Genomic DNA, 22,106 nt, shown 5'->3' with positions numbered 1-22,106 from the left:
TTATTGCCTGATGCTACATGGCCTGTTCAGTAGAACCCATGCTTGTGTTGGTTCTCTACAACAACAAAGTTCATTGCATAGTGCATATGTAGTAGATCAGGGTGCCCAAACTTTTTTTAACTGTCTTGCTACCTTTCCAGCAGCCAACCTCCCATGACTGCTGAATTTTTGTAAGGAGGTGTTGTTGATAATCCCTATAGCCAATAATGGGTGGCAAATACAGCTCAGCAGCAATATAATAAATTAATATCTCCTCTTTTGCAGTGACATCGCCAAACAATGTTTAGAGATGTCACAGTTTAGTAAACACCAAACAAATGAAAATACACATCTAGGCTGTGTCACTCACTTCTGTAGATTGGTCGATTGGTCCAACTGCAGTGAGAGTCTGAGTTAGTCAGCTTACTTAGGCTTGGATTACTCATAGCTTCTCCTTTCAGGCAGGGAAGAGTAAAGAGTAAAATGACCCAGGCAGATCGACAGATTTACTGGGCAGCACCTATGGGACAAAATCTCGCTCTTTGTTGTTTTTTTTTTTTTTTAGCTTGTTCGCCCAAAAGTGCAATGAGACACACAGGAGGATATACTGCCTGTCAGGCCACTGGATTATAGTAAAACAGCCAAACGTTGTGAGAAACACAGTCAATGCTTAGTAATGTAATTACTTAGCATTGTATGATATGAACAGCGTTGGCACGCACTTGTTTTGATGTTAATCCCGAAATTATGGTCGCAACAACGGTTTACCACTAGATAATCTTTACCTCCCAGAGTGAGCAGCTTCCGATGTAAACAACACTGTCTTCTTTTTTTTTCTTGATTGACGTTTTTTGTTTCATCTGAGTTTTTTTTTTCCATGTGTTCGGTGTCATGGGTGTGACCAACAATAGGTAGTTGGTCGACTGATCAACTGCGGGTGACTCATTGAGCACCCTCGCAGGAGACAAACTACCAATACCACACCTACAATCACACCTAGGGCATTTAAATAACATTCAGTATTTATAGATTTTTGGATTGTTGTAGGAAACATTAGAAGCCATAGAAAAACACTGTGCGGCCTTTTTCATAATCTTACAAATACAAGAAAATGTTGACAATTTTGTGATTGTAAAAACACTTGCATTGGAGCTTCTTTGTGACGAATTCCATTTGTGGTCTAATGGTTTGGACTTAGGTCACGATGCAAAATATCTATCCTTTATCATATTTCTAAAGAAAAGTTGAAATTGACCAAATCAGATCTGGGAAAGGTTGCATATCTGTGGTTTGCTTAGCACGCGGCCAAGGAAATAGGACTGCAAAATAGAGGCGCCTGAGAGATGAGCAAAGCTGAGATAAACATTGATTCTGAGTGAGTCAGAATACAGACGTTCAAGTAAAAGCTGGGGGATGATAGTCAAAGAAGAAGGGAACAAAGCTAGGAAAATGTCTGGAAACTATTTAATAGGAAGCAAGCAGGCATGACGTTGAAAAGTTAAAAAAGAAGGGAAGAGTCACACTGGAAGAGAAAAGCCTAGTCATCCCCTTTTTGTGAAACCATGAGGGGTCTGCATGGCTGAGTCACTATGCACAAAATGCACACAAAAATTCACAACGTGCACACTAAGATGAGAGAGAAGATGTGATGCAGGTTGACCCTCTGACATCTGTTTGAACTCAAATGATGTGTTATGACACATGTGTCAAGTAAGCTACAAGTGCTAAAGGTGCTTGAACAAAGTGAAGATGTCCAGCAGGCGTCTGACAGGACATCTTCTTGTCAGGGCCACAGTGATGAAGTGTGTGGGTGGAGCCACGGGGCTGTTGAAATTCAACTGTAAAAGGCCTGCTGCTCTATTCAGGTTCATGAACTTGCATGTGACAATAATAATTAGAGCACCACTAGAGGGCGCAAAGGAGCAGTTTTGTCATCCCATGCAATAATCAAAAACAATGACTCGTAAAGATTTTGATTCTGACTAACTATATAGTAAATGGATGTATCTGAGTGCACAAACCTCTGCTTGCTTCCTGAACTTGGTTTTAACCACAATTGTAAGGATTCCATCCAGCCATTTGGGCGAAAGTCAAAATACATTGTGGCCTGTTCACTTAAATTCCAGGGCACATACATACTGTATAGAGACAGACAATAATACAACCATTCACACTCACATTAAAGGGATAGTAAATGTATGTCATGGCATGTATGTAGAGGCACTGACGGCAACAAAAAATAAGTGCAATTACCGAAAAACGCCTGCAGATGGAGACAAAAGAACACAATTACAGGAAAGCCCTTAGGGTCATGACAGTTGTTTTTGTCGCAAAACCGGGAAAATACCATAAAGAGGGGACAAAAAAACTCAGTATTCCACATCACAACATGAAAAAAAAACATAAGCCAGGGACGCTGTAACACAGGGATACACTGAATATATATTGCCACTTATCCTCACTGGGGCCACTGGCTTGTTTGTCGGCGGAGACACCTGAAATGGTCTACTCACCTCATCACCTCATGGAAGGCAGATCATCATGTCATTTGAACATTTGCAAACAATCCAAATGTATTTTATCTTCAGTTCCATTTCCATTTAACACTTCCTGAAAGTTTAGAGTCAATATAATTTTCCTAAGGTACTAGAGGTTATGGACATTTGAAAGATGAATGTGCCAAAATTTAGAACAAGTTTTTCTCAAAACTATTCATTTCAATTTGACAACTTTCAAACTGCTGTAACTTCATCAGTTTTTGAAAGACTGGCATGTACGGGTCACCTCAAGCGTGTGATTTTCAGTCGAGTGTAAAAATCCGTTTTTAAAGGTAATATTTGTATATTAAAAATAATTTTGTTATCAAATTTTGTTATCAAATTAGTTATATAAATTAGTTCTCAAATTAGTTATAGAACATATATAACATAAGTTATAGAATATTAACGTTTTAACACTGAAAATGTTAGATAAGTTTAATATCTCTTTAAAATACTTGAAATGCTTTTTTTCTGACCAGCTACCTTATTTGTATACTATAATTTTATATCAACTAAAACTTTACTTGTGAAGTTATTCATACGCTGCACAAAATAGAAACTGTGTGCCATTAATAACCTCAAAAGACCATGTCTGCTGTTTTAAATGATGCATCACTATTATAATTTTCATGTGTAGTTTGCATTGTGCTGGCATCGGGCCAAAACTCATAGGTCACTTCATGGTGAATTTAATATTTTTCGGTAAGTCGAAATATAGGTCTTTTATTCTTCCAAATTATTGATGAATGCACTGTGAACTAACTTTCAAGATGCAATGTTTATGGTTAAACAAAATCGTCCTTTTTCGCCCTTTATCATTACGCAGCCATTTCAAGTTGTTTTGATGGCAGTTGTCTTGTAAACATGACTGACCTTCACACAGCTGGCGTGGGATCGATTACTGTTCACTGTGACTCAGGTTGTGCATGTGAGTGTGCGCACTTGTTTACCTGTATATTCCCAACGACTGGTGACCACTCCAGTGTGTCGTGTGCCTTTCTGGGAATTGTTGAAATAGATGCAAGCTTCCCCATCACCCTGAACAAGATAAGCATTAAAAAAATGGATGGACTTAGAGACATACAAACTTAAACCATGAAATCATCAATAAAAAGTGGTCTAGTGAATTATGTAATGTTGACTGTTTTTAAATGTTTATTTTTTTTTTTTAAAAGGTCAATTTCATGATGGTTAATTAAATGAAGGATGTAAAAAATAGTAGGGATTAGATGATATATTGTGAGATTAGTACGCCATGAGAATTCTCACCCGTGCACAGCATCAGATCTATTTTTTTTTGGCTGTTGTTTTTGATTGGTTACTCAGAGAGTGTGATTTCCTGTTAAATGATCTTCATGACAATAAAACTCTATGATCACCTTGGTTATTGTTTTATTTTTGAAGTTGTTTTTGGAAATGTGTTGCAGCATTGACTAACTAGACTATTTCAGATGTCGTGAGCCAACAACATGACGTAGTTCTGTGATCACAACAAACAACACCTTACCTTTCGAAGGCAGTGTGTGTATATATATATCACACACACACACACACACACACACTCTGTTCTGCTACAGGATGTACTAACTTTCAAATTGCCTGTGTGGTGATAGATCAAGAAAAGAGTGGTCAAATATGGTCAGATAAGACAAGACAGTTTGTCTGCTTTTATGTTTACATATGAATGTAAGATTTTGTTTACATTTTTGCACTAGTTGGTTATTTTATTATGTTAGTGTATTACATGCACACTATTTATAACTTTTATACTTTCCTTATGCTTATTTCCACTTCTGCAAGTAGACACTTTCCTTAGCTTTAATTATTTCATTAATAAAATTAAGTAAAAATGAGTTCAGAACTTTGAAGCTCGTCCCATCCTTTGAAATCCAAATGACTTATGGCAATAATGTAATGATTTGGGAGATTTACTTATTTCTAGCTGCTGTACATAATTGTATTGTTAATGATAACTATTTGATACAGCTCTTGAATTGGATGTCGATTGAATCTGGTGTTTTGTATAGTAAGTCGTCACTATTGTTGATCTCTGAATCTCAATCTATAAATACCGCAGTGCAATGTTTTGACAGTGTGCTATTTTACTGACCAGTACATGAGGGACAGCATACCAGGAGGGTTAGGGACAGCGGCATGTTACCAGGCAAGTGTAATAGGATTTTCCTGTTCTTGGCCAAACCTTGGACAGTATCCAAATTTAATCTGTTTCATTTTCTGCAAATTAGGTCACTTGACAAATCCACTTTTATATTTGAGTAATAATGTGGGAAAATGATCCATTTCAGCCTTAGCTATTGTAGATGAATTAGCTTTCAGTATTCATTGCAAATTGTTGTTTGGATTACCTTTACATTGCATAAAAGCAGAGAATAATTGTAAGTCACATGTGCAAGTCATGTCCTAGTCTGGTGGTGACAAATAGTGCACAGACGCATGGACAAAAATTATAAAGCTAAGTTTGGTTCAGCTTTTCAAAATGGAGGGCAAATGGTGACAGATTGGGAGCCAGGGCGCCGAGGAATGATGACTGACAAACCAGCAAAAAAAAAAAAAAGCCCACTGCTTGTTGCATCTCATCAACTCAGCAACTTAAGTTGACTCAGTCCAAGTCGTACGACTTGGTCCCGCACATCTGCATGACTGTGGAACGCTTTTCCAACATGTGCATGTATGTTCTACCAGACAGTAATGTGATCACCAACACCAACAAGTCCCCAACCCGACCTAGTATTTATAAGCATGTTTTTCCATAAAAGGTTAAAAGATAAAGCACTCCCTCTCCATCCTCCACTGATGTCCCAACATGCGTGCGGACAATGCTCAAGCATATGGTTGTATCATGACTTGTCTCTGTATATCTTAGTGACCGCCAGGCTAAACAATCAAAGAGAAGTTTACACAGTCATGCTGTCCCTCCATTTTGGAACAAGTCCAAACAGAGAATGGTGTGTGTGTGTGTGTGCACTTTTAAGCCAGTCACATTGGAAGAATGTATGCTCTGCCATTACGTTTGCCCGCATGTAATCGCTCAAGCATGAGTGAGTGCACTCAAGTGTATATGTCTGTGTGTATAGGGATATACCTTTACAACGACACTGGAGGGATGCTTGACCCGGGGTCAGGGTTCAAACACAGAGGCACACCACCTTGAGTATGGGCTCTAGAAGCTCATTGAAGTTGCTGTCAAAGCCGTCCCTTGAAGGCAAATGAAAGGTCTTGTAACAAAAGAGACTGTTTAGTGATTTCTTTGTTGAAGTATTAAGCCTCATTCCCCCATTTTTTCCATTTCATTTACGCTCCCACTTGCCCTCTGTGTCTCTGTTGTCACTAAAAATTTGGGCTTTATCCACAATTAACCACCAAAAAATGCAGTAGAGCTTCGAAAGAGATACCGGTGTGTGTGGGTTGAGTTATCTCAGTGAGGCTGCACCATGGTGTGCTCAGCCTTAGTGCCTGGCTGCTATTTAACAAGGAGATGGATTTTATGGACACTGAGATGCAATTGTTCGACACATGCTGAGTTATGACCCTGTGAATAGAAATAAGATGTCTGTCGGGGGGACATTACACAGATCAATGTCTGCATGAGTGATAATTGAGTTGTTAGAATACAGAAAAGGAAAGAAAACTCGAGTTCAATCAACTTTGGTATGCAAAAAGGAAGTCCACCCAAAAATGTTTTTTACAATAATGTTCTACACAACCCCACTAGTCTAAACACAACATTCTGACTAATGTTGTGTTGATGATATATGAATCCATTTACCTGTGTATTCTCACTAGGGTCACAGGCTTGCTGGTGCCTATCCCAGCTGTCTTCGGGTGGTAGGCGGGGGACACCCTGAACTAGTTGCCTGCCAATTAAAGAGCACACAGGGAGGAGCAACCATTCACGCAATAAATCGCACCAAAAGACAATTTAGAGTGTCCAATACACCTGCTATGCATGTTTTTGGAATGTGAGAGGAAGCCAGAGTGACCCTAGACAACCCACGGACGCTCGGGGAGAACATGCAAACTCTACACAGAAAGAGCTGCAAGCTAGAATTGAACTCTGAACTATGAGGCCTATGAGAACAATGAAATCCACTAATTTCTATCCATCTCAGGGGGTGGCAACAATAATAGATAAATAATCCAATACTCTAGTGAATGAGAAAAATGTTTCAGAAAACTACAATTTTATTTGATTATTCGATTAACTGATTGACTACTCAATAGAATAATTGATTCTAAACACATCAGATAGGGGCAGGTCTACTGAATAATTGATTTATATTGAAGACTAATACTTAAGTCACTGACATTTACTGTATGAAGAAAGTTTGACGGAATGTGAAATTTGTTTTATGATTTAGATTTTTCAAAATAGCCTTTTTTTTGCCAAGACAACAGCTTTGCACAGCTTGCTATCTTCTCAGTCAGTTGCTATGAAAACAATATAGATGAAGGTTTTTATGACCTGAATGACTTTCAGTTCCTAGCTGTGTATTCTCAAGTGTTAAATGCTTGAATCTTTCACCTATTGATGGGTTGGAGGCTATTTGAATTTAAAAGTGTTCTCAAACATTTGACTGACACTCAGTGTTTGCACATTTGTGTTGTGTCATCTTTTCTGTAAATATCTGTTTGTTTTGACACTATACATGGCATTAGATACATACATGTGAAATGGTGTGCATTTAAACGGTGAAAAAAAACAATGTAAGCACTAAATTACAATCGGAAACTCATATATTTTTCTCAATGACTTTTCTAACTTTTGCCTTCTCCGGTCAAATCTTTTGAAATTTACACACCTTTCAGTCAGCTATGAGTGGTGAAACATACACAAAAAAGATATGGTCCTCTAGAAGAAAATATTAACATTATTTTAAAAAATATATCCTTGTGGTCTGACACAGGCTCAGGACTGGTGGTTTGGGACCACTATCGTACAGTACTTTGTAAATGTAAATGTAAATTGCCTCCGTTATGTTTGTTATTTTAGAAATCCAAAATGGGCATATTTTACTACAATGTCACTCCATGGAGCGCACGATCACCATCTCAGGCTCAAATGTTAACAAAGGGAGGGAAGAAAAATCATGTTGTGTGTTTGTTTTCGTTTGGTCGTTCGAAGGCTATTTTCAGTTTCATGGAGGATGACTAATGTAAGCTGAAGGTGAACTTTTCCATTGATGCAATGACTGACAACAAATGCCTCCTTGTATCTGTGATTTTATGCAAATCAACAGCAAAATTGAACGTTTGCTGTTTTATGCATCATACCACAACTACGTGTAATCATCTGTAATTTTGTTCAGTTCAATATTACTTCTATGAAAACAAAAGCTTTCGGTTGCCTCAAACTTAAACACAGTAGCGAGCTCTGTACTTGTAAAGAAATATGCTGTATTTGCATCCTGCACATGTAAACCATTTGTGGGCAATCATTTCCTGTTAGGCTGAGGCTGTAAAGGAAAAAGGGAAATTAGCTGCTGAATATGCCATTCACTAACAAACACACTCACACACACAAACCACACCCTTTCTCCCTTGCCCATTTTTTTCCTCCTGAGAAAAGTCCAATTCATATTTTATTTGAGTGCATTTGACTATTGAAATTAGTTCAACATAATTCGTTTTCTAATGCTTGATTCATACAGACTATGTATGGTATGTGGTGGGCCATGAATTTGGTGGGTTAAGCCACCTCTTACCACTACAATAACATCAACATTATCACAATTACGACAGATACAGCTTGAAAATACAATATACGTGTCAATAGCAGTTCTGAATCAATATTAACCCAGGAAACTGACAAAAAAAAAAAAAAATCAAATCAGGTACAATACACTGTACTCCCAAGACATACTATAATTATTATAGAATATACTGCATTAACATAATCCCTACGATTGACAGTTATAGACGTCAAAGATCTTTTTTTACCGTCCCAGCAAAATATACTATAACTCATTAAATTTCAATAACTGTAGAAGTCAAAAAATTATTTTTACTGAGCTGGCAGTAAATGAGTTGGCATGGAGATCACCACAGATGTGCTTCTTGTCAAAGTTGCCTGAAACAAGTTTTGCTCTGATCATCCATTACCAGGACACAACAATGGTGTCACCAGTGCTTTGGTCGGTTAGTATCAGTTTGAAATCTGAATAGTCAATAAAACAGTCCCATTTTAAATCATTTTAGTTGCATCTGCCAGTACCACTTGCTCTGAAGGCCTTGGGCTGATTATTAGATCAACCTGGCAACATATGGAGGCTGAAATTTGATTCGACAAAAAAGTTGAGCGCTTCACAAATAGTGTAGCTCGAAGAAAGGAGCAAATAATAATTTTAATTTACTGTCAATAAAAATTCAGGTGGTACCTGTGAATTTCATTTGGTCTGTGCTTGTGATACTTAGCAGAGAAGGCTTTGCTTGCCCTGACCACCTTTCCACTCTGTTATACACTCACGGAATAGACGCCAAGATTCTTTCAGGGACTTTCATCAGAGCGATTTCTTTCCAGCTTTTTGCATTAATGTTGCCTTACTGGATTACTGCATTGGAATGCTTGACCCCACTTTGCTAAGAGTGAGAATAAGGCCAAAGGTGTCACCTGTTAAACAGCAAACAAGCACATACTCGGGTGCATGTAAACAAATTTACTGTGCTCTCTCTTTAACACACACTCATGCACAACTACACCCACACACATGCACACACACACAAAGCCAGCCACATCAGTTTTATCCATTTACTCATCGTCGTCTTAAAAATACAAATGCCCCTCTTGTGAATCTAGTCCATCTAAAGGGCCTTGATGGAAAGATGGAAAAATAAATGTCAAGGAAAACAGTGTATGACTGTAGAGACTCCAAAGATGGAGAAAGTAGTATGCCTGTGTATATGTAATGTACTGTATGGACATGTATCTGTTAAATGAGAAGAGAAAGATGATTATTTATGTGGAAGGTGGTGTCTGTTCTCTATCAAGCAGGATAACGGTGCAAACTTGATTCTTATCTTCTGCCTCTGAACCTCAGAGTCCGTAATATGGGATAATACATTGCTAGAGGCAGCTCACTGAATCACTGTGACCAAAATACAAAAGAACTACCAGACAGAGCACTTTAGATTTATTGCAGCTGTCGTATTCGAGATGTTCCCTGTTGCACTCGTCTGTGTTCCATTTCAACTCCTGATGGAGAAATTTCCCCTCTCTCAAAGAAAGTCCAAAACACACACACAGTGAAACCAACCACAGAACATGATAACAAAGTTGAGCGGCAGCTGTGTTTGTGGTGGCTGACAAAGGCGGATTGTTCCAGAAGCAGGGTGGCAGACTTTTGGCTCAAAACACCACAGCTGGAGTGATATGAAATTAAAATGAGATTCAAGTGATAGGCAAGTGGATTACAGTGAACATTGGCAAATGTTCAGCACTTCAATAATTTCCGAGTCTAAAAATAACATCTGAAAGTAATATGAAGATGACCCAGGCAACCCTAAAACTAGTATTATTTTCAAGTGTGCAACTTATTGCATTTATTAATTTCAAGAAATATTTTTCTTTAAAGCTGCCTTCAAAAAGACTGAAATGCTCAATTTTGATTGACACTTTCTCAGCTGTAAATTGGATGTATTAATTTAACAATAATCTGAAAGTAAAATGAAGCTGACCCAGGCAGCCCTAAAACTAGTATTATTTTCAAGTGTGCAACTTTGTGCATTTATTCATTTCAAGAAATATTTTTCTCTAAAACTGCCTTCAAAAAGACAGAACTGCTCAATTTTGATTGACACAGCTGTAAGTTGGACGTATTTATTTAACAGTATTATGGTATATATTATTATAGTGGGAGCTACTTTGTAATATTGTGACTCTCATGTATCTATCGTGTCTGACATTAAGGTGCACTTCAAATCTTCATTTGATCAAAAATCAACAAGTACATGACCTCAAAGCGTTAGCAGTTTATGTAAACAACAAAGATAGCTGATTCCGATAAATTTGTTTTTTGTTCTGGTTCATCACAGCTCATTTTGACCATCAGTAAACCTTTATCACAGTTTCCTTTATTTATATAAATCAAGGAATATCTTAAGTTCAAAGAATTTTAGACTCGTCACTGAATAATTTGATGCAGAGAGGTAATGGCACATCTTAACGCAGTCAGTACAAATTACGCTGTGTTATGTGAAGTTATTTAAAATAAATTAATTAATGTAATAATAAATGAAGACAGACAAATATATTTTCATAATTTTTAAAGTATGTTTTTCCATTTCCGGTTGCACTTTTCTTCATCTGAATTCAGAAAAGTTCCAACCAATCTCAAATGTCGCATCATAAACACGTGAGCCTGATGACTGGATGTTGAATGGAAGTTGATTAAAGATTTTAGAGTGATTTGCTTTACTGGCTTGTTTCACTTAATGCAAAGTAATCTGTTTTATAATCTGCACCTTATAACTAGGGCTTTCACTCCCGGAACATTTTAAAATTGATTATCCTATCGATTATTCTTTTTGTCATACCTAGATAGTAGTTCTCAACCTTTTTTCAGTGATGAAACCTCTGTGAAATGTTTTCAGCCAAGTAGCCTTTAACCAGTGCAAATCCTTTTCGATTTAAAACAAAACAAAACAAAAAAAAGACTTAAAACATGCCATCAGTGTCTGATTTTTTATATTTTAGAATCTTCATTTGTATTGGTCCACAAAATAATCACGATAATCAACTTAAAGTATCCTATTTTGAATCATACAAGTGCTCTTTTATCAAAAAGAAATAACTTAACTATTAATAAATATTTGGCCATAAAAAATATTCAACCTAAAGTGTCAGTCCTGTTCTCAAAAAATATATATTAATAAATATTTGTCCACAGAAAAATATTACACACAGAGTTCTCTTTTGGGATTACAGGAAAGATCTCTTCACAAGAATAAATCATTAATATAATGATTAATAAATATTTGTTCACAAAAAATAATCAACACAAAGAGTCAGACCTGTTCTCAAAAAATAATTATAGATAAATATTTGTCCACAAAAAAATGTCCAACTTTAAGTGTCCACCTTTGGCATCATAATAGAGATCTGTTCACAAAGACAAATTAACACAAAGACATTAATTTGACAGGTCACAAGAAGTTGCATGTGACAAGTTGGGTCAAACCATTCTAGTATGGGGAAGAATCTGGGTTTTGAAAATAATGAAATCTAATAACCTCCTGAACATAAAAGTTGTTTTATGAATGCATATTTTCCTGAAATATTTAATTAATTCAGTTTTTATTTTTAAAAGGTTTGGTTTGTTTTATTTAAAAGCTCTAGTACCCTCTGCAGTTCCTTCAAGTACCCCCAAATGTACCCGTACCCCCATTTGAGAACCACAATCAAGTAATGCACATGCACTTTCTTCCCAAAAATGTATTTTTTATTTATTTATTTATTCATTCATAATTTATAAATTAGTGTTCACAACAGATCAGATCTCTAAACAGGTGATTGTGATGATTTTCCAATCACAATCTTTTGATTTAGTTTCCAAATCTCTAGTGATAAACAAATTGAAACTGTCAAATAACTCTAATAGATTTAGAAAGCAACACAGTGATCTATATTGAGTAACTCACATTTTGATTTACGTGTCGACATGTGCCTAATAAACGTTTACATGTCTTTATATGAGGCGAATATGAAAATACAAAACGCCACTGCATATTATATTTGAGCTTTTTTGATGCACCGTATAACTTGTCCTGTGTGCTGAGAGGGTGAGACCAGTGCGTAATTGCGCACACACGCAGTTTTGAAAGAGGGACCGTTGCCATACTGCCAAATGCCAACACACATTTTTTTTTAATAGATTCCACTGCTCTGGCAAAGTATCCCGATAATTTTGTCCATATTACAGGAGCAAGGTACATGTATTTGGCAGTTTATAAACAGAGACTGCAGCTTTAAGAATTTAATAGTGGTCCCATGAGATGTGAAATGAATGTAACCGATTCAGTCTCAACTGAAGCCAAAATATGCTTGACTTTTTGATGTTGACCATTACTACTGTGTGTGTTTGTTGGAGAAGGCATACAACGGTATCCATTGTGAAGTTGTCTTGATACGATCGTCGGTACATTTACTAGTGGTTGAATGTACAAAATAATAAGCATGACTTGAAATAGGATCACAATTTATTTTTCTTGTTTTGCTGAAATACAACGACTAACATTGTCATCAGGCCTGAATGTGTTTATGGGAAACTGGCCCACTCATCATTTATCATTTCCTTCAGCATATTTGTTTTTTTTTTTTTCTTTTGTGACATAGGAACTGGTGTGCGTATGTGGTGACCCGCACTGTTAGCTGTGTGATGGAGGATGGCGTGGAGACATATATCAAACCAGACTACCAGCGGTGTACCTGGGGCCAGTGTCCTCGAGTGGCGTGAGTACCTATTACTCATGTATACACACACGCACGCACACACACACAGTGAAGCTTAGATCAAACAAGCAATACACTAAGGGATGTCAATTTTTTTTGTGTGGAATTTATTGAAATGTTTCCAGAGCCAAAACTGTTCCCATCTTAAAGATAGGCATTGAACACATACAATAGCAAAAAAGAAGCAAGTAATTAAGTTATAATGTAAGTACAGTTTTTTTTTTTTGACTATAAGGCACACTTAAAATCCGTTTTGTTGTGGTCCTCTATTTTGCTTTCATATGTCATATACAGGATTGATGTCTGACTGTATTTAAAGTCTCGGTTGTCAGTGGCACATTATCGGAATGTCCTCAAATTCTCAAGCTATCGTCCTGGGGGGGGGGCTATGCATCCTTTATGTACAAAAATTGTAAAAATTAAATCATAGCAAAAAATAACTACGCTATATATTTATATATTTGGAAATCTTTTCTTTGAAAAATGATGAAAATATTTTGAGACTTGAATGGGGGGCTTTGCAGTGTTCAAAACACTTAGTACGATTTGAATGTAGCATCACTCCTTTTCACAGTGATTGTGTGACTGGATCGTGTCCGCATAAGACACCACTCTTACATAATGTATGTTTATTAATTATCTTGAGAGCTATCAGATTCCTTTTCTTTAGGCTTTGTTCCTAACCAGTGGAAAATAATCTAGCCATGGAAACAAATCTGGCTGTGGGGTGTGGATATATCATGTTTTTGCAATTGGTATGCTTGTCAAATGATATGGTGGGGCTTGTAGTGGAGAACTATTAGTGAATGCTATATATGGTATGTAACACTCACCGCAAGGACTTTGTTTCATTTTTAAATCAATCCTACAGGTCAGATTAAATCCTTATTAGGCTACCCTAGGAACATATGTTACAGACCAGCACCGGCAATAGTTTTTGAAAATTAGCTAGGTGGGTGGATGGGTGGTTTGTATTTTTCTAGTAGGCTAAATTTGAGCTACTTCTTTGGTAAACAAATTCCTTCTTGCAAAGAATACACATCACTCTCACACAACTATGACATTAGTTTCACGTCTTCGTTCTACTCCTGAACTTGCCCTTTCACCACAAAAGGAGCCAGGGTGTGATTTGACTTTTGTTTTACAACCTTCATAAACTAAAGAACAAAAAGAAGCCTGATGCATAAAAATGAACCTAGGTGAACAAAGGTGATTGATTACATATAGAAAAAAAGTCAGCCAAAAAAACAATGAAAGTCAATTAAAAACATTGAGAGCTGCTCACGCAGTATTATCAAGTTAACCATTGTCACTATCATTTTGACAATTTCATAAATAAAAGAAAACCAAGGCTATCTGTGTCAAAAATGACTAGTTATGGTACAGTTTATTTTGAAGCATTGGCTGGCTTTCTCACAGCGTTTGGCTATTTTACGATAATGCAGTGTCTTGACTTACAGGGACTCTCTCATATGTCTTGTTGTACTATGGAAAATTGTGGTTAAATCCAGAATATATAGTGTACTCAACAAACAGAAGCCTCATTCCATATTTACTGCACGGTAATTGTGTCTATGCTGCCAGGGTCATTTTTCACGTCCCTGCCTGAAAGTAGAAGCAATGAGATGAGTACTGTAAGCCTAAGTAAGCTTAGTGACTCAAGACTGTCTTTCACTGAAGTTGGCCTACTGGACAGACGCAAGGGTTATGTATTTTCATTTATATGGTGTTTATTAGACTGAAATCACTGCAAAAGAGTTACTACATTATTAATTTATTATATTGGTGCTGCGATGTACATCCCGCTTATATGGCTCATTTCACAGATGTGTGGAGAAATTTGGTCTGGTCTTCAAATTATGCAGTTATAAGACAACTCCATGCTATGGTGATTAAAACATGAAAAAAAAAAAAAAACGAACTTGGTCTGGTCTTCAAGTTAGCCGATTATAAGTTGACCCCCTGATTTGGGGGTTGAAACTGCTTAAAAAAATATTGAACAAGAAAAAAACTCAACTTTTTCTTGAAAAAGTACGGTACCTACTTGTACAACGTCTGAGGAGTTCTTCTGGGTGTTCTACTGTATTCTCTGTGCACTCAAACAAATATCTTTCTCCTCATTCATTTTCTGGCTTTTATTGGGCTGGCTTGTATTCTGTCTATTGGCTCCATCTCACCTCTTCCTGTCTGAGGATACTCATTTCACTCAGGATTGTTTTATTTTCAAGCCATCTTTCAAGAGAGTCTGGTCAGAGGTGCTCGCTTGTGGTTACCCTGGTATGTTGCGCAAATGTCACTATGTGAATGCTCATACCACAAGGATTTGATTTCATTGATGAAGTGCTGTATTCAAACCCACATATGCAGTACTGTGTTGACCAGGGAATATCCGGTGTCCTCAGTCAAGGAACAAATTGACTATAGATGGGATAGATTTGATGTTCTCCAAATAGGGATGTTGCGCTGTGAGAAAACATTTAGCAAACTCTCCTGATGTTTTTGTTCTATTGAAGTAATAACTACATTGCTTATGGACTTTACCCCTTGATCCTTATGCCCAACTGAATCATCTAACTAAATCTGGGACTATGACAAGAATGGAGCAAACAGATGCTTCGTCCATTCCACCATCACCATCTAGTCGAACACATTGGAAAACCATTTCAAACTTGCTCTCATCCCTTTTTATTTTATAATTGTTCTTCCACCGCCACCTCTTTAGCTGTTTTTTATATTTCCTTTGAGAGCACGTCGACTCCCTTGTTCTCACGCTGCTTGTAGAGTTGGAAGATTAAGCTCTTTTCCATGCCGTAGCAAAGGCTGTACATGTGATACGTTTGAGTGCCACTTTGAAGAGGCAACCTTATAAACAATTACTCGTTAATATGCCTGGGATTGCCGCCATAAACATTACTGTGACTACTGGCCAATTCTGGACTCATTATTGCCTAGTTATTGAGATACATATGACCCTCAATTATAAGTCAGAATGACATATTAATGAGCAGTATAACTGGCCAAGATAAGCAGTCTATTTTCTTTTACCAGTAAGACATTGTGTTTTAGTACTTGCTAAATATAGAGGATTTCTTGGAGAATGAAGTAGGAATAGCGGACAATATTTACAACTCTGAAAGGTTCCACCTGTTATCTAATGTGTATATTAAACACACCAGACTTGTACTGTTCTGCACCAAAAACCTCGCCTTTTTTCTTAGCATGTTTTAATGATGTGTAGCAGCAGTCATTCCTCAACTTATTCAAACATAATATGGGTGGAGTGATGTGTTATTATCCTCAGCCCAAACACTTATTGGTTCAGCTAATATGGGGCCAGGAAAATGAAAGGTGAACGAGAGGCAGATCTCATCCTTCAAAGTGATGTCATCCCCTTAAATGTCCAAATGGAGTGCTGATGTTATTCCCTTAAGCGAGCATCATGTGGCCAAACCCAGGAAAAAGGTGAGCAGCCATGACATTTGCAATGCAGGCCTGAGGAAGTGTTGAAAATTTTAGTTAATAATAGAGGACAGTGCAATAATATATTGCACCACCATGAGGTTGATGAAAGTGTTGCCCAAATCCGATTAATTCTTGTTTTCACAAATGTAATATTAATTTGAATACCGTATACAGACTATTAAGGGCCCATAGAATTTATTTTTGAAAAGCTTTTGTTTTCATGTGAGTTCCCTTTTAATGTGCTGTAGCAACAATATCTACAGTGTGAACCTTCACACGCAATTATTGGAAATGCCATTTCCCATAAAAATATAAATATGATGTTATTGCTGTTTTATGAGTCATTTCCCTGAATTCTCAGGTACCGGACATACAGGAGGCCAAGGTATAAAGTAGCTTACAAGATGGTGACAGAGATGGAGTGGAAATGTTGCCATGGATACTCAGGGGAGGACTGCCACGAGGGGCCAGTCAATGGCGGACGACCCCATGTCACACACACCGGCTACACACCAGGCGGCGGACAGACTGGAAATGGTAATGATGATGTCAAACTTGTGTCAAATCATTTTTTAAAATTACTGACGGCAAACATATGGAGCAGTCATATACAGTATATTAAAAAAACAAAAAAAAACGTTATGTCACTAATGTAACCATAGCTTTCATGTTGGTAGCTTGAAAAGTATGCTTATCTGAACATAGAACAACCCTGGTCACGTTTGCCATAAAATCTTTGGGTTTGGTCCTTTATTGGTTTGTCAATTGGGCCTAGGACCTACGGACTTAACACGGCAGTAATTCTGAGACAAAGGAAACCCTTATTGATGTTATTAGAAGACAACATTATCAAGAGCCAAATTACTCCAGCACATGCAAAAGAAACCCCTGTTTGCACCTTGGCCAAGCACTAGATTAGCCTTACACAGTCCTTCGCAAATGCTGTTGTTTGTCAATGTTAAATAGGATACAATTTTAGGTATACGCCTACAATTTTTTTTTTATAATGATCTTATTGACAGTCACTGTGGCAAGTGGGGTATGTGAAATGTTTTCTCTTTCTTTTGAGAGGGGTCTTTGCAAAAAATAATTGAGAAGCGCTGGCCTAGCACATGCGTAAGTCTAGCATGTGAGGTAGCTTAGCTCCTGCTTTAGCTTTATACCCACTTCACCCAAATTAGCATATGCAAGCATTATCAAGACAGTAGTTATGCATTACATGTTACTACTATAAGTTAATGAATTTGAAATACCATATTAACTATGCATCTTGGTTTTCCACACCCTTTGTATTGCATACGAAGGAGTTTCTTTGCTCACCAAGGTCCTTTGTACTTGATCAATTGCCATACTGTAAGTCACAATGCCATTATTTTTAACCTTTTAAGAAGGGTTCAGTGTTCTTTTAGAGAAGAATTAGTAATCAAAAACTAGAATCCTGTGGTGTATGACGCACCCCTTTGTGTTGCATAGACATGATGCAATACTTTCCATTATCTGTGGCCTAATATCAAAACCACACTGAACCAGACAGCATTTGTACACAGATGAAACCACACAATTTAAACTCAAATCCAAAATTACTTCCTGGCCCATCATGATCTCATTTACAAACAGTAACATAGTTTGTCATTTCACTAAATACAGCTTAATCAAACAAACCTGGGGAATAAAAACAGGTTGGGCTGGATGTAAAATACAGACATTACCAGAACAGTAGGAGTTCTTGTAGTGGCAAAGAGGGAATGAAGGTTTTTTGTCACTGAAATCACTGAATTCTTTTGTATATGACTGCCAAAATAATTTTGTCATTGGATACTTTTCATTCGCATCGTTCATATCATATCTGAAGCCAGTTAAATTGCCTCTTTGACTTCTCTAGCCATTAATGGTAGTGACTCTTTTAAATGTTAACACATTCACAACCAGCCCGGTTAAACTGGCATCGATTTGACATTGATAGTCAAAGGTGAATGAGTCAAATTAGCATCCATATTCTTTTGGGTCTCACTTTTTTTTACTGGAGTTTAACTTGTCTAGATACTCTTTACATCTAAAAGCGTGTCTAGACACTCTGCTGTCAGGTCAGTTGAATGCAAAACAACACTTTCAGAGCAAACGGCACCAGTTTTACCTTTTATTTTCTGCACAGGTGACAATGAAAAGGTCAGGCAGCTGGAAGAAACAATCAATGGGCTTACCAAAGACCTCCACAACATACAAACCTCCATTCACGATTTAAACCAGAAGTTGTATGTGAATATGTTTTTAATCTATTGCATTCAAGCTACATATTATTCACTCTATGCCTCTTTTAAGTGAAGTAATGTCAACTCCTCCTGTGTAGTTCGGTACTAAACGGAGCTATTGTACCAGCTGATTCAGCCCAACCACACATGAAGGAAACGATCAATAACATCCACACGAAACTGGACCATCTGTATAATAGAACACAGGTAAGAATGACATATTTGTCTGGTGCTGCAGTTCTCAAATGTCTTTCACTGTTGTACCCCTGTGACATATTTTTCTTAACCAAGTACCCCCTGTCCAGCGCATAGATTTTTTTTTTTACTAAAAAAAAAAAAAAAAAAAAAAAAAAAAAAGACCAAATGGGCATATTTGTGGTATTTTAACTTTCTACAGATAACTATTCACTGTATGTATATTATTATATGTCACCTTTGGAGCAATTGTAATTTGATTACTTATGAAATATTAGTTATTTATGACTATCGCATATACATTTCTAACCCAGAAGAAAGACACTCACCATGTGGCTGCCACATCCCTTTCATGATATCATTCTAGTGCACCAGTGACTGCTAGGAGAATGTGGCCATGTTTTCAGGGAGCAGTACTCAATTAGTGAAATAATACAATTGTGAGGACCCATTACCAAGTGAGATCAAATTCTCTGATCAGGTACTGAGACAGGAACAATGAGTTAGAATGCCCAGAAATTCATAAATAGAAGAAAACACCACGGCTATAGAAAATATATTGATAATGATCGTGTGTATCTGTAATAAAAGGAACAAAATAAAAAGATAATATTTTTTTGCAAAGGACTCACTACAACTCAATCCATCAATATGTAACTCCAGGTTGCAATTTGTTCGTAATTTGAAAAGGAACACCCTGTAGTTTCTCTTACTGCATTTTTCCCCCTTTTAAAATGAATTGAATGACCAACTAAGGGTGGATCTTTTCCACTTATACTAATAATTTAAATTTGGCACATATTTTGAGCATAAGATTGCATATTTAATGCAAGCATAAATGTTGTGATTTGGAATGTTTGTTCAGGTCCATGATCAGACACTGCTCAACATTAACAACCACTTAGAGAACGGAGGGGGTAATGACCTGGATGGAGTTGCTGTAGGAGGACACCGGGGGAACCAGCTGAACACACTCAAGGAACAAATACTGACTGAGCTGGAGAGAAGGGTGACTCTGTCCTGCTCTGCCTGCCAGGTGAAGCCCGATGTACTCAACATAAATAAATGTCAGGATCTAATTAACATCAGGTGTTATTTTAGAATCTGCTTATTTATCCAGGTGCCTCTCTGCAGCAATAGATGTACTTTTTCTAATATCAGGTAGTGTAAAGTAATGTTTAGAGGTATTATCAAGATCTCCTATGATTTTCCTCAGAGGGTGAAGATGACTGTGGAAAGCCATTTAAAGCCCGAACTTTCCTCTCTATAAACAATGAGTCACTTCTGCCCTCATTCACCTTTCATGGTTCATTACAAGAAGGCCTATGCCTTTTAATTGCCTTTGAGTGCCCCTCACAAGCACGTTTTCATCACTTTGCGTATTTCAGGTAATTTGTCACTAAAAAAAGTAAATGCATTTTCATTAGTAAATAAAGAATGCAATCACATTCCAACTCAGTTTGGCAGTTGCAATGCAGTTGCTATGATCATGTATGTGTCAGTCATTGTTATTTTTATACCTTTTCCACTTTTATCAATACTATTGTGGCTTTTTTTCCATAATGTGTCAGTTGCCACGCAGTTGCTATAGTTCTGTAGCTTGTAATGTAGGATTGACGTCCGAAAGTATTCAAGCTTTAGGTTATCAGTGACATGTTCTCAAAACGTCAAGTCATGTTCATGCCAAACGGAGTCTAGTTTTATGTAGTTCTACGAGACTATAGGTTAACAAGTCCAGTTTGTGAGTCTGATTTCAGAGTCTAATTCTAGTTTCCGATGCTGTGGTTACGTTGGATTTTTGTGGATGAAAACTTAATTTATTTTTTCAATTCTGCTTCTGGGACCAAACTCTGGTCCTCATGTGACACATGACAAGATGGGATTTTTGCAAAATGTTGTCATCTAAATTAAGGCTGAGCAAACATTTTACACTTTTCAAAATGGTTTCTTTTTACTGAGCAAACCGTAACAAAATTAATGATTTAGTGCAAATGTAAATACTGTATAAAAGAAGAGCCAGGCTAAGTTTTCTGCTACAGCTGATATCTTCCGTAATACTGAAAAGTTTAACAAAATAACAAAATGGATACAGCTAATATTAGCTAGAGCATAAGGCCATGTTTTATATTTTGCAGTGTTTACAAACCATCTTCATCATACCTGCCAATATTTTACCATCGTTTTCTTCAAATGGAAAACCAAAATATAGCCCTAGCCTAGGTGATTGGAAGGTAATCAGAGCATCCGGTTTTTCTCCCTTAGAGCTGCAGATTATGAAATTTTGATGGAAAAATATATATCTTTATTTAGCTTGGTTAAAAAAAACACAAGACCAAATAAAAGAGTTGCACTTTATTATGAATGACCAATTTTGTATTTTTTTTGATAATCAAATATTTTTTGTTAAATATACACTGAGTCAACTTGGTTTGTTCAAAGAATTTTTCAAGAGTACCGACGGCAACTGTCAGGCTGTCAGCGTCAAAGCATGCAGAGGCCATGAATTGTTTTCGCCAACCAATGTAAACCACTGCTAGCTAGCAGCTAGCAGCTAGTTAATTTCCTGTATACAAGAGCAAGGGCTGGGTAATTCAGATAATGTTTTCCAGTTTTCTCTCTCAAACACACATGATTCAAATGATTAGGATTATTTTCAAGATCCAGATGCCTAAACCCTGCACTAGAAGCTGCACTGAATTCTGGCAACTGTACACTGTGCAATAAAACTGCCAGTGTTTTATTAGCGCTCTAATTTGGCAATTGAATATGGTTTCAGGTCAAGATTGTCTCAATTGTATCTAGTCTCAACTCGTGGTTGCGCGATTTTAAAGTCAGCTGTTGTTGTGACGTACTTTTCAGTAACAGCTTCAAAATCAAAGCCTTTGAGTCAAAATACAAGCATCCGTGTCCATAAATTATTCGTTATGGTAACATTTATTTTGAAGTCTCTCAACAATAGGTGGTGTTTTCCTGTCAGAGCGGTTAAAAAGTATTGAATTGTGCTGTGTCCTCTATTGCCAAAACACTCCTATAAGAGAAAAAAGAAAAGGGATCTTGCGCTGTGCAGAGCAGAGAGATCTCATCCCATCCCTATTATTAATATATGTCACATGGAAATCCATATAGACCTTGAGTGTGACGGTAATCATTGTTGGTCATTCTTTGATTAGGAAGATTAAACAAGATAGACAATAGCTATGTATGGACACTATTTCT

At 37.0% G+C, this 22,106-nt stretch overlaps 1 protein-coding gene across 1 annotated transcript in view; it reads left to right on the top strand.

The window, feature by feature from the left end:
* Nucleotides 1-22,106, top strand: part of emilin1a (elastin microfibril interfacer 1a) — a 42,719-nt gene that overhangs the window by 6,066 nt on the left and 14,547 nt on the right. Inside the window, exons 2-6 of the mRNA XM_088403761.1 lie at nt 12,868-12,984; nt 16,808-16,983; nt 18,599-18,698; nt 18,794-18,902; nt 19,756-19,926. Coding sequence (XP_088259887.1) covers nt 12,868-12,984; nt 16,808-16,983; nt 18,599-18,698; nt 18,794-18,902; nt 19,756-19,926 — 673 coding nt within the window. The remainder of the gene's footprint in view (nt 1-12,867; nt 12,985-16,807; nt 16,984-18,598; nt 18,699-18,793; nt 18,903-19,755; nt 19,927-22,106) is intronic.

This window comes from Hippichthys cyanospilos, chromosome 20, assembly GCF_059441005.1.
Source record: "Hippichthys cyanospilos isolate Australia breed blue-spotted pipefish chromosome 20, RoL_Hcya_1.0, whole genome shotgun sequence".
Taxonomy (NCBI): domain Eukaryota; kingdom Metazoa; phylum Chordata; class Actinopteri; order Syngnathiformes; family Syngnathidae; genus Hippichthys; species Hippichthys cyanospilos.
The sequence above is the reverse complement of the archived record's forward strand: the minus strand, read 5'-3'. Positions and strand labels throughout refer to the sequence as shown.